This window comes from Taurulus bubalis (genome assembly GCF_910589615.1).
Source record: "Taurulus bubalis genome assembly, chromosome: 10".
NCBI lineage: Eukaryota > Metazoa > Chordata > Actinopteri > Perciformes > Cottidae > Taurulus > Taurulus bubalis.
Genome location: NC_136598.1, coordinates 4928479 through 4942430, shown reverse-complemented (window position 1 = coordinate 4942430; position 13952 = coordinate 4928479). Strand labels below are relative to the sequence as shown.

Genomic DNA, 13952 nt, shown 5'->3' with positions numbered 1-13952 from the left:
AAACCCTCACGGATTGTACGGGAGCGCGCCTCAAAACCCGTGAGTGTGGAGATTGGGCCTGTGGCGTGAACGTGTCGACGGGCACGCGCTCACACAAACAGCGGATGGTCAGCGCTACAAGCTACGCGGCTAAGGCCACGTGACATTCCTGCTCGGATCATGTGACCGCTCCACATCCTGCATACTGCCGTCGACAACTTTTCCCCCCAGCAGATCCCAAAACAAACGGACATGGCGGATTACGAGGAGCGGCAGAGCCTGCTGGGAGAGGACAACGAGGGGTCGCCAACGGCCGGGCGCGCGGCCGCCGGAGCCGGCAGACCGATGCCGGCCATCTGCGACCCCAGCCACCTCCTCCACCGAGTGGTGGTCCTGGTCTTCATGTGCTTCCTGGGATTCGGTGAGCAGCAGTAGACCAAGTTTTGTCTTAATACATTCAGTGCGAAGGAAGCTGTTAGTGTCGTGGCTCACGTGAAGTTAAATACATGCGCTATCGTTGTTTATGTCGTCTGTTAATGTCGTTAATTTGTTCCAGGAAGCTACTTCTGTTACGACAACCCGGCTGCTCTTCAATCGGAAGTCATCCAGGTAATTCACCCGCTGTACATGTGCAAAGTTACACACCTTTTTAAAATGCAACGTATTTATGGTTTTTAGATTTTAGATTTTAATCGTGGAAATTAAATTCCAAGATGGCTGAAGTGAGTCTGATGAGCTTCCTCCCTGGATTTACTAGGACCTGAACCTGAACACTGCAAAGTTCATGCAGCTGTACGCCTGGTACTCTTGGCCCAATGTGGTGCTCTGCTTCTTTGGGGGATTCCTGCTTGACAGGGTTTTTGGCATCAGGTAAGAAGAACAAGTCACATGTATTTTTGACTTCAGTATGTTCAGTGAAAGTGAAAGAGTTGTGTAGCTTTTGCCATCTCTAATTATTTTTTATAGGCTGGGGACCATCATCTTTTCACTCTTTGTCTGTTTTGGACAGGTACGTTAACTTTGAAATCTTAATATGTTTTTTACATTATTATTTGTTATCCTTCTAAATAGAAATCAAACGGTACATAAAAGGGATGACAATTGGATCATTTTCTTTGTTGTATTTGAACTTTTCCACTCTGCACAGGTAATATTTGCTACTGGCGCCTTAGTGAATCGTTACTGGCTGATGGAAGCTGGACGTTTCATATTTGGGTGAGCAAATCATTTGGCCATTGTGTTGAAATCTATTCATTTCCAAACACAATCTAACAACTTCACATACCAGGGCCTAGTTTTCTGCTCCCGTATGTATGATACCACCACTCATCCGGTTGGCCTCGTCCTATCGAGTATCTAACACGGCCCTCCCTCCCGTTTTCTTTTCCTGGGCAGTATTGGAGGAGAGTCCTTGGCCGTGGCCCAGAACACTTATGCAGTCAACTGGTTTAAAGGAAAAGAGCTCAACCTGGTGTTTGGCCTTCAGCTGAGCATGGCTCGCCTGGTAAGGACACTGCCAGTGGAGCATAATGTTAAACATGCTTTCAAATAACATATGAATGTTTTATTGTTTTTTTTTTTAAACTGAAGCCATTGTAAAGGAGCTCTACCATCCACATGTCATTGACTCCTTGGGCCCATTCCCCCTCGTCTCTCGTCTCAAGGGCAGCACAGTGAACATGAACATCATGGGCTGGGTGTACAGCAAAGCCGCCGACCTCGTGGGCTCCCCGGGACACACTGCGCTGGGCGCATCGCTCATGATAGGTGAATATCATACGCTTTTCCTTTTAGCCAGAGGTACACGCACCACTCCAGGGGAAGACTTGAAATTGGCAAATGTTAAAACATGAAGACTCGGGTTACGTGTGCTTAGTCTCTGTCTCTGCGAGAGATCCTAGATCCTTTCTCTGTAACTAATGATCTCGGGTGACACGGCCAGCAGTCACAGAGAGAAGTGGTGTGGAGAACTAAAAGTGCTGCCGCAGATGAGTCACGTGAGTAAGAAGACGTGTCACTTCTTGTCGTTTTCTCTGGAGTGACATCTTAGTTATGCTAAAAGTGCTTCCGCTTTTGCACACCTTGCAGTTGAGTGCTTTCTTTTGAAGTGGCTCCACTGGCAATGTGGCATTTCCATGTGAACAATAGAATCAATCAATCAGCAGTCGTCAGGCATCCTAATTCGATCTCCTTGATAATCTAATCACCAAGTGTAACTACATGTCGTTACTCTCCTTTTGTCTCCTCAATATGTATTTAAGTCTTTTTAATTCATTTGTTTCTCTCCTTAGCTGCTGTAACCTGCCTGTTTTCTCTCACGTGTGCCTTGGTGCTGGGATTCCTTGACAAAAGAGCAGAGAGGATCCTCCACAAAGAAGGCGGCGAAGCAGGTAATGAATTCTATGATTGTCTCTGTCTTATCTCTTGTTTTTCCTCTTTGCCCTCATCTGTCAATAACTACAAGAATGCTTTAATCAGTGTGGACCATGACATACTCTAAGGCCAGCTTTTGTTTTTGTTATGTACTTAAAACTGCCGTTCTGTCTAGATGGTTAATTTGCTTCAGCACTTTCTCACTTGAGGTGGGGCTTCTTTTATAAAGACAGCGGAAGCTCAATTATGTGGGCCTCATGCAGGAAGCAACATGAGAACCAATTTTCTCTTATTTTTGTTTCTATTCACAAAATGTACACATTGATTTGTAGGATCAGAGAAAATCTTACGAGTGGTCGAGAGCGCTCTTTCCAAAAAACAAACGCACATCTTGTCAAATAGTTTGTCCAATGCGAAGGTTTTAAAATCGTGTAACTTAAAAGAAATCCTGTTTTGAGTAATTATTATAATTTTGTTTATTAAATGAATTAGCTAAATAAATACTATGGGCCTATGAATCCCAATTCAGACTATAAAAACCCTCTAATGGGTCGAACCCAGGCTCCTCCAGTCCGCATGATGACGCATCCTTTGACGAGATACTGACGGCTTGCTTCTGAACACTGTGCCATCGGTGTTTGAGTGTGCGCTAAATATGCATCAGCATATTGGTACGGCCAAGGAAATTTGATTTGACTTTACTTCTCATGTTTTCCCTTTACAGAAAATGTAAAGAAAATATAAGAGTATTTCCCCTCAGAACTAATGGCGTTTAGTCTACTCTTCTTTTACGGTTGTTTAAAGCAAATGATACTCTCAAGCTGATCTGCACGTGTGTTCATCTTATAGGTGAGGTGATCAAGTTGACGGACGTGAAAGACTTCCCCTTCCACCTGTGGCTCATCTTCATCATTTGCGTGTGCTACTATGTTGCCATTTTCCCCTTTATTGGACTAGGACAGTGAGTATTGCATCAAGGCCACCTCACACTTACACACACACACACACACACACACACAAACCTCCCTCTAGTGGTCCTCATACGTCATTACATCCCTTAAGCAATACACCCAAAACATCTCACCAGTCAGTCAGTGCCTTAGTCTTTCCCATCACATTTTCAGTCCATCCTAAAACCATGTTTATTAATTGTATATTTGAGTTAAAAAAACAAACTAATACTGCTTGCTCAGGGTTATGTGTTGGGACAGTGTTGTTACTGTAAGATCAAACTGACACTGTTTATTTTATGTCATGTATATGTTATTATATTATACACTCAGTGTTCACTTTATTAGGTACACCTGTACAATGCATCTCAAACAGAGTAAATATAGTGTGTAGACTATTTCGTCTGTGGATTACTACACCTATACTGCTCTAGTGAGTATGGAGCAGGACAGCGTATATGGTATTACAAACCTTTACCCCAACAGAGGAAATGTAGATGTTATAATCTCATACTAATTGCTGAAGTGGTGGAACAGCATTTTTGGTGAAGTGCTTGATGAAAATATCTTGCCCATTACTTGTCCTTGAGTTCAAACAAAAATATAATTCACCTCAAGATGGTATCATGCTTAAATTGTGTGGCGTGGATGAACCCTCCATTACATCAGTGCGATGTCTGAGAAGAGACTCTGCATTGCATCCTCACAATGTTGCGTTGTCATCGAACCACAAAGGGAGGGCGAGGGAGTCAGAAACGGAAAGAGGTCTGACAAATTGGTTTGCAGTGAAAGAAACCAATTGAAGCTATCAACCTGCATTTCCTTCTCTGAAAGGCACTCTCAAATCACTTAGCAACTGACATGGTTTTTCCACTGAGGGCCAGTGCTTACAGAGCAAATACTTGTTATGCAAATTGGGTGGAAAACAATGTATGGAAGACCGAGCGCTACCTGCTCCACGAGTCAACTCGATTTCTCCTGCTGTTGTGGTCGCATCAATATGAAGCCTGAGCAGCACTCTGTATGGTGACCGTGTCTTTTTATTACAGGGTGTTCTTCATTGAAAAATTCAACTTCTCCCCAGCTGAAGCCAGAGCTGTCAACAGGTAACTCGGGGTCCTTTAACACCAATCTACCTTAAGGCACTAAGGCCAATGTTGTCTGCTGATCCTTTTGCGGGCTGAGTTTCTCTTATAACGTAAATCAAATAGACTGACTTTTTCAGCTCCATTTTATTAAGTCTGTTTTTCTGTCACGAAACGGCTGAAGTTACAGTATACCATTAAAACGTGTCTATATTCCAGTCCTTAATAAATGAGTGCCCTTTCTCTGTCATTCCCAGTATTGTGTACATCATCTCAGCCCCTGCGTCTCCCCTCCTGGGCTTCATGGTTGATCGGACGGGCAGGAATGTGAACTGGGTAATGATCGCCGTGTTCACCACACTCGCTGCTCACATGATGCTGGCCTTCACCTTCTGGAACCCATGGATCGCCATGGTAATTAATGCTCCCTTGCAACCTTTTTGGGACAAATCTTATTTTGTACATTTAGAAACAGTTATGGCATGAAGGAATTGCAATGTGGATACACGTCAGGATGTTCACTGGGGCTGTTGGGTTCACAAATGAACTAAAACGGGTGACTTTTTGTGCCCGTGTTGGAAAGCCATCGGTCTGCTGTGCAGACACCTATTTTGTTTTAAATTGGAGTGTACTTATCACCGTTTTCATTTCTTTAAATGCAAACTATTATAGTTCATGTAGCAGTAGGACTTCAATATGTAATTTAACACATGGTTCTGTTATCCCAATGGAATGAATGTATTTTTCTATCGTCCATCTTGCCAAGGAAATCTGAGAGCCCTGACTTGTTTAAAGCAATGTGTGTTTGCTCTTGTTTTCCAGTCCCTGCTGGGTGTCTCCTACTCGCTTCTGGCCTGTGCCCTTTGGCCCATGGTGGCCTTCGTGGTGCCTGAGCATCAGCTGGGGACCGCCTATGGCTTGTATGTACCCGTAATGGCAATGTTATGACTTGCATAGTCCCAGTTAGAACAAATGGTTGTGACTGATTATTGTTGTTATTGACGCTCTGGTTGATCTTCTGCCCACCAGCATGCAGTCAATCCAGAACCTGGGACTGGCGCTCATTGCCATGGCAGCAGGATCCATCCTAGACAACAGAGGATACCTGGTCTTGGAAGTCTTTTTCTGCGTCTGCATCTGCCGTCAGTATTTTCTGTCTGTGTGTGGTTTTGAGATGACAGCCTTTCCAGCTCCTGTTGAGTCACAATGGCAGTGCTTTACCACATTGTCTCCCCTCCTTTGTTTCTTGCAGTTGCACTGATGGCAGTGGTGATGCTGTACTTTGTGGATCTCCTCCGAGGTAAGAGAAGATTGAAACCTTGAACTCTGTCACTTCTGTCGCTGCTTTCTGTCGTCAGTTTATTTTTCCCCCCCAATATACCGCTCCTATTCCTTTTCTCCTGTGGCATCTCTTCCCTTTACTTTGTCACTCTTCAGCAAGCTCCTGACCGTACCACCCCTCTCACTCTCCCCTTCTAATCTCTCCATCTCTTCATAATCTCTTGCTCCAGGAGGAGATTTGAACCTGTCTGCCGCAGCCAGAGCCAAACTCCAGAAAGAAGACACTTCAGATGCAGAGTGAGTAGCGTTGACCCTTCACCCTCCATCACTGCTCTTCCACCCACTTGCTTAACAAAACGACCAGCATCTCAGAAGCGTAATGAACAACCCACTCATATTATCAAGTGGTACAGGCATATTTTTTAACACTTGTGAGAGCTCCTGCCCTAATTGACTCTAGATGTGTCCTTAGCTGAAATTGGTAGATGTTCTGTTCTAATCCGTCTGTCCCGCTAGATAAAGATAAATGATTGAAAGGATTGAACGAGATTTATCGAGTCACAGTCAAGTGATGTGTTGCACTGCAATCACATGACTCGCATGCATAGTTGCAGAATCATGTTTCAGTGAGAAGAGTTCATGAGTTACGTTATTTTGGATATTTTGCCTGATTGGACTTTGATTTAGTGCTTGTGACAGCAAAACTGATCATGGCCCTTCTGCTAATAAGTTACAGTGTGTGTATATCATCAGTCAATGTTGATTTATTTTAAAGTATTTACATTTAAAGAGCTTCATTATTGTGTCCCATCTAGTCAATTTGTGGTTCTATCGGACTTATTACAAGCAATATAGTTATGTGGACTAAAAGGGAACGTATTGTATGGGCTGCTTTGAAACAAGACGTGTTGTTCTGCAGCATGATGGAGGAAATGCTTGCTATATCATCAGTGGGTACATTCAGTACATTTATTTAGGTCGCATGTCTATAACACACCACCTGTGGTTGGTTTATTTTGTGTTTGACAAACAAAGCCAAACCACATGTTCTCTCGGGAGACCTAAATACTTTCGGTTCTTATTACTGCATGAGAGCAGTCACAATGAGCAGGAATTGATGTTTCCGCTGTTTCTGTCTCTACTCATTTATCTGTATAGTTCATATGTTGTGTGTGTGTGTGTCTGTGTGTATATATATATATATTATATATTATATATTATATAATTATATATATTATATAATTATATATTTATTTATATATATTATATATATATATATATATATATATATATATAAAATATATATATAAAATATATATATATATATATATATACACACACACACACACACACACACACACACACACACACACACACACACACACACACACACACACACACACACACACACACAACTAATATTTTCTGTTCTGTGACTGATATTTTCCAGGTGATGATTATGCTGACGATTATGAGGGAACACACAAAGGCCACCCAAGAGCTGTCAATCAACTGCCACTGGGCGGAACTGCACTACTGACTCCTCCCAGTGCTGTCACCTGTGGCCCATCAGAGCTGACTTTCTGGCCCCAGCTATTGCATAACCAACCCTGTACTAATGGCTTATGTCCTTATCGGGACAAATGACTCCTCTCAGTTTGGACTCCACAGTTCCTCTCTGACCTCTCATATTGGCTTCATCTCCTCCCATAACACACTCTGTGTGTTTTTATTCCCCTCCGTCTGTGCGTTTGCATGTCAAAGTCTCATCAGTTACTGGAAAAAAGTTGCTTCCAAAAGTGTTTTAAATGAAAAGATGAGACTCGTATCCTGTGGAAAGGTGCCTATTTATGATAAATGGGGCTTGATTTTATGACATGCTAATTCAACTCACTATATAAGATTCATATATTAATTCAATTGTTCTAAATGTAAATAAGGTAATTTTGTGGATGTTTTTAAATGTTTGTTTCTTTTTACAAATTGTTTCCAGAAGCGCTCTGTTACTTGCCTTATTACAGACAACGCAGCAATTCATGTACATATCAGTTGTCAGCATTCATAATAATTGCCAACCAAAATCCTCCTTAGTGGGCTTTCCTTAGTGAGATCTTATTCAATTTAATCATATGCGTCATTGACCTTTTTTATGGTGCAAAATCTCAAAAAGAGCGTAGCTCTTTATTTTTTAAGTCTTTATTACTCAATTATTTTATTTCTTAATTCCTTTATCTGCTCTTCGCTGGTTTCGGGGTGCGTAAAGATTTATTTTCTGTTGCATCATCAAATGGTACATTACTATAATGATATAAAAAAGAGAATATAGAAAGGCATACTGAAATGCATCCCCCCGAAAACTATTTTTTGAATGTGACCTTTTTAAAGAATTAGATAATGTTTTGTAGACTGTCTTTTGCTCGTTTATCAAGCTCAGGTAATAAACTTGTTGTAAGCACTTCCTCCAAGTGGTTGCTTGCTTCATCTGAACGGTGAGACGAAATATGAATGCACTGTGTTTATCTCTCACCATTCCAGTTATGTAAAAAACATTTATCACCCTGTGTTCTTATCAGGACTGTGGCTGATAAACACTCACTACCCCAGTTGGGAAAATATGTCATCAAAATGTTAGGAGTAGCTTAACACCCGCTGAAATTCTTGATTTTCATGACCTCCTATGTTGCGTTGATGTAGAAGTGTTCTCCAGGAGGTGTCCGCGCACAGTGACATCACTTGCTTGCAAAAGAGCACACTACCTGAGAACACCTATCTGTGATGTGGTGCATTGGCTCAGAGGCAAAACAGAGTCCAAACTACAACCACAGAGCAGAACTCTGCTTTTCAGTGTGTGGCTACGTTGCTTTGTAAAGGCCAGCACGTGTAAGAAGACGGTTGTGTGTGTGATTGTACATTAACATGTCCACATAGTCACACAGCCGGGATCGGTCGCTCATTTGCACTATCGGGACGTGACAGCAGGGCAGTCTTTGCTAAACTGACTGTTTGTGTTCAACTACTAAGTGTTAACTGTTATTGAGCTGTCTCCAAGAAATGACATGATTGAGAAATTATACATTTGATACAAGATTGTTAATGAAACAATGGCATTTAATTAAACAAACATTTTTGAAAGCATGCGAGATCTCTTTTTTTCTGCAGTATTTCTTTTTCTATATATATTTTTTTCTCAGCTACAACAGGCTGTAACTGATTCATCTTTTGAGTTATTTTAATATTCTTGGTGTTGGCTGTAGAGATATTAGTATTCCTGCAGGATTGAAATGCAACACAGTAAACAGAGAGGGTGACAGCGCTAGACTAGCACCTGTGTCTGCTTTTGGTTTACGCAACCGGTACCTCTCAAGGCTGCACACACACACACACACACACACACACACACACACACACACACACTTCTGATTACCCCGGCAATACATTAGTTTTTTTTTCATCTTTTAAAGGCCAAGTTGGTTAAAGCTACACTTCATAATGGTTAAAGTAACTCTTCCACTTAAAGTGTAGTTATTTCCCCCCTTATTCCTCATCTTTCTTATCCTCTCTGCTCTCAGACAACTGCTCGACCCATCTGTCATCACTTGCCCACAAGGTGTCATGATGCCCTTCATTCAGCTGCCTGCTTCTCTACATTGTTCCTGTTTGAACAAGAAAAAAAAAGTGTTGCTCTTTTTATCTGAAGGTGTTTCGAACCGTCACATGACCGTTCTGGTGTTTCTTGCGTTAACACCATGGAGGTTATATTTAGACCCATCGTCTATTATTTTCTTGATTGATCCACACCTGTGAACTTTTTATAGAAACCACACAATATGAATGTTTTGTTCTCCAGGAGATTGTATTGTATACAATTGGATGATGCTGTTTTAGGGTCTTTCTCAGAGACTGCAAACGACAGAGGGCAGCAATTCCCCCAAATGTGTCTCACTTCTGTCCACAGTATCATTGCAAACTCAGTATTTACATATTATTTAACACATATTTACAGTGTCAGCAATAAAAGGAAAATAAAAATCAAGATCAAGTCTGTGACTTGAATGTTGCCAAATACAAATTATTATGAAATAATAGTCATTAACACAGCAAACACAGTGTTGGTACATTGGTATTACCACGCACTGACTCATGATAAAAGTCACTAATGGATTAATGAGACCTCTGAAGGATGCTCTACCCTCCAGACCTGTTTATGCTGCTACATCCACCAGACACACGATGGGCTGCACTCTCGTCCTCCTCCACATCCAAGCCCGAAGCTTCTGACGGCGCCGGTCACAGCCCAGGAAGTGGAGGAGAGGATTTGCGCAGCAGTTGAAACTGACCACAGGTTTCCATACCTTGTAGGAGATCATGGCCACGTTGAGAAGATAGCAGTCTCCGGGCAGGTAGACCCTCACAAACAAGTAGACGGTGCGAGCAATGTGATAAGGCACAAAACAAACCACAAACATGAGAAACACGGCCAAGAGCGTGTACATGGACTTGTTGCGCATGCGGGCCATCCTTGTGTTAGAAACGCAGTCCGCGGCCCTACAATAAAGCACTCTCATCGTGGAGCAGTAGCAGGTGATAACGACGAGGAATGGGATCAGAAACCCAACTATGGCTAAAAACAGCCCATAGGGGAAGTACAATTTAAACTCCCCCGGGTTAGTCATTTCAAAGCACACAGTCATGTTGTTAATCGCACCCGTGTGCGCAAAGACCAGTGTCGGTAAGATCTCGGCTGTGGCCAGGACCCAAACCGCGCCTGACGCGAAGAGGGCGCGCTTTTTGGTCCGGAGATGCACAGCGGCGATGGGGAAGCACACTCCGAGGAAACGGTGCACGCTGACGCATGTGAGAAACATCATGCTGCAGTGGAGGTTGACGAAGAAGAAGAATCGGACGCTTTTGCAGAGGATGTTGCCGAAGGGCCACAGCTCGCCCATGGCATTGCTGATGATGAGAGGAGGCAAGGCCAGCACGTAGAGGAGATCCGCCACGGCGAGGTTGGTCATGTAGATGACCGTGCTGCTCCAGCGGCGCGTCTGGAAGCACACGCACCACAGCAGGGTGCCGTTTAAACTCAGGCCCAGCAGAAACACGAGGCTGTAGGACACTGGCAGGTAGATCCTTTGGTAGTAGTTAGTCACTGGACAGATGTGGAGGTCCTCCATTCAAAAGTGTGATAATTCGTAGGCCTTGTCACTTTACTTGGACGTAAACGAATAGATGGAGCAGTTCTCCCATCTGCAGCTCACCTGACTGCATGTGTACGGATGACGTGGGCCAAATGCAAACACCAAATGCAGGTGTTTGTTCAACTTGTGCGTCCCACCTGATCCCAGCCCACACCTGTGTGATGTGAACCATTACAGCGCCATATCTAGGGCGCGAGCAAATAGATTGGCACACCGTGAGGCATTTCATGAGCCTGCAACGATAGGCTGTAGATACTGTAGTATGCGATTGTCTTTCCCCAGAGAAAAGGCGTGCAGAGTAATTAATGCTGTGTTTAGACCCGATAACCAAGTTAAATGACACTGTCGTCAACACACACACACACACACACACACACACACACACACACACACACACACACACACACGCACGCACACACGCGCGCGCGCGCGATGGGCGCTGTATAAAAACGCGCAAACGCTCAGCGTCCCATTGGCTGCGAGAATTTTCCAAGTGTGGTCTCTCTCCGGCTGCTCCCGACTAAAAGTGTTCACTTCATCTCTGTCTGACCGCGGAGAGAGAGAGAGAGAGAGAGAGAGAGAGAGAGAGAGAGAGAGAGAGAGAGAGAGAGAGAGAGAGCATCATGCTGAGGAACGGCACGTACAGGTTAGTGTCACATCCATCGACTAATCCGTGTCATACATGTATGGCACCCGTGTTTATTTAGGACAACCGAGAAGCTCCAGTACAGGCTGCTCCGACATGCACTGATGGGTGATACACTCCTGCATAACATTACTTGTCTGCAGCTGCACAGGGAGGAAGGAGTACAGGCTGTTCATATACTGAGGGCTTATTAAAGCATCTTTCATTTTCCGGAGAGTTGTTGTGTCTTAACTTGAGCGGTGTCCTTCCAGAAGCATGTACCAGGGAGAGGAGGCGAGGCTGCGCAGCGGGAGTCTGGCTGTGGCTCGGGAGAGGAAACACCTTGCTCTGTGCATTAATAACCAGGTAACCCAGGAGAGGGCAACAAACACTCTTTCTTACTGTCAACTGGATTATGTCATTACTCGCTGGGAGGGTATTGCTAATGGGTGACGGTACCTTCTATTTTGGTAAAAGGAGCATTTCAGCAATGATGTAATTCACTTTCTGATTTTTTTTAGAAGCAGTGTAATTGACGCGTATATACTGCTCAGAAGCAGAGTCTCTGAGGGGGGGAAAGAGCTAATTTAATGTATATTTTAAAGATAATTATAATTCATTGTATGATAACATTTAGGCAACTATTCCTCATTAATACAACAGATAAGTAGCAGCACCACAGACAGTGGAACCCAAATCTCTCCCCATACCTTCATGTATTCTTAACTGATTCAATTTGATTTTTTTCTTATTCACCCATTCAAATGGCACAATTGACTGAATTCAATTTGGTTTGGGGGAATTGCTTTTTCATGTTGACTTAAGCACTCTGAAAGATGTTTGTCATGGCAGCAGCTGAAAAGGTCTCATTAATACTTTATACTGTACCTCCCGCTACAAATGACTTCACAATCAGCAGGGGATGGGTAAAGCTGAGCTGCTTAAATGACAAAGGTGGCATGCCTTCCCCCTCAAGATGAGACCAGAGCTCATGTAAAGGAATATTACATGTTTTAGAACCTCAAACAGTTGCTTTGAGGAGACCGCTTGCTGTAAATTGACTTCATAATGTAAATCAGTTGTGCTGGAATCTAAGAGAAGTAGCCCTATATGTTTTCTTCATGTGCTTTGGGGAGTATAGGTGCACAAGTTCACCTGGTTGTATCGAGCATCTGAATATTTAATGCCAGTGATGTAGTGTTGCGCATTATCGGTGGCGGGGATATTGAGCGCATGAGCTCTGAAAGCACTGTTCCATCACAGCTTTCGACTTACTCTGCAGTATGGATGATGGTGCAACCCCTCAACACACTGTCTCTGACTCTGTATCTCTCTCTCTCTCTCTTACTCGCTCGTCCATTGCATGTTCACTGGAACTTTTTCATCTTGACTCCAGATTTGTTCCAATCCGTTTCCACCTCATCACTTGACAGTTGAATTTCATAATCGCTCTCCAAAAATGGCTTTTCCAAATTGATCCAGCATTAACCCCATGAGACGCCATGTCAGAGGAGGTTCATATGAGAAGAAGGTTGATGAAGAACGAACCAGTAATTGGCGTGTGAAATATGAATATGGATAGAAATGCAGGTTATTGGATATGGAGGCTGCTCCACATGCTGTGTCTGCGAGTGATTCAGGTTCATTGCTGAGGCGTGAACCCCCCAAGAAACACATTAATCCATCCAGCTATTACTCCGTAATCAATGGGACAGCTGAATTTTACGGCCACAAGGCCTTGTTGTTAACCATTTTACACAGAGCTTATTTAAACAGCATGCCAAAGGGGATCGCATTTAATGGGATTGGGCATGAAATATACAGAACAGGTGATATTGTTGACACAGCACTTGCAGTTGGATTCTTGAAATCATTAATCAGTATCATGCATGACGCCACTTGTTGTTAATTCAGTCAACATAAACAGTTTATTAATGAACTCCTGTTTGTGCTCAACAGGAGCAGAAATGCAGCATGCAGGGTGTCATCCAGTCCCTACAACAGGGCAGCACCACTTCCCCCACACTATCCGTGGGAGTCAGATACAGTGTAATATATAAAAAGAGATGTACATAGTGGGAGTGTGGGGCCAGGGAAGGGTGTCATATTTCAGAAGTGCATTATTGTCTCCCCCCCCAGTGGGAAAGAGCTCTGCTGAGTGCTGTTTGCGCCAGCTCACTCAAACGCTCCACGATTGAGTCGTAATAACCCGTGCTGGAGCAAGATGAGCCTGCACACGGACAGATGTCTCTTCTCTCCCTGGTCATGTGATGGAGAAACATACATCTTCTGTGCGTGTGCGTGTGTGCTTGAAAAAAAAAATGCTCTTTTGAAAATGCACAATAACGCCTCCAATAATACACAAAGATCTATGCATGGATGCACACATGCACGCCCTACAAACACTACAAAAAGTCATTTCTTTCCCCATCCCATTACCACGTCTTGGAAGGCTGGTTTG

At 43.4% G+C, this 13952-nt stretch overlaps 3 protein-coding genes across 3 annotated transcripts in view; 2 read left to right on the top strand and 1 right to left on the bottom strand.

The window, feature by feature from the left end:
• Positions 1 to 231: 231 nt before the first annotated feature.
• mfsd1 (major facilitator superfamily domain containing 1) lies at positions 232 to 8780 on the top strand (the record flags this gene model as incomplete). The annotated part of the gene is made up of 16 exons (XM_079224757.1): positions 232 to 400; positions 536 to 588; positions 737 to 849; positions 946 to 988; positions 1127 to 1194; positions 1375 to 1483; positions 1644 to 1746; positions 2271 to 2369; positions 3202 to 3313; positions 4352 to 4408; positions 4645 to 4801; positions 5210 to 5307; positions 5417 to 5529; positions 5640 to 5687; positions 5899 to 5965; positions 7119 to 8780. 16 exons carry the CDS (start codon positions 232 to 234, stop codon positions 7120 to 7122), a joined length of 1413 nt encoding a protein of 470 aa, XP_079080883.1. The 3' UTR covers positions 7123 to 8780.
• Positions 8781 to 9870: 1090 nt separating this feature from the next.
• LOC306742260 (P2Y purinoceptor 3-like) lies at positions 9871 to 10842 on the bottom strand (the record flags this gene model as incomplete). The annotated part of the gene is made up of 1 exon (XM_079224609.1): positions 9871 to 10842. The coding sequence occupies one exon, from the start codon at positions 10840 to 10842 to the stop codon at positions 9871 to 9873; it is 972 nt and encodes a 323-aa protein (XP_079080735.1).
• A 647-nt stretch (positions 10843 to 11489) lies between these two features.
• The window catches only part of schip1 (schwannomin interacting protein 1), a gene marked incomplete at its 5' end in the record, with an annotated part of 202039 nt that continues 199576 nt past the window's right edge, over positions 11490 to 13952 (top strand). Inside the window, 2 exons of the mRNA XM_079224758.1 lie at positions 11490 to 11512; positions 11764 to 11857. Of these exons, the coding sequence (XP_079080884.1) occupies positions 11490 to 11512; positions 11764 to 11857 (117 nt within the window). The remainder of the gene's footprint in view (positions 11513 to 11763; positions 11858 to 13952) is intronic.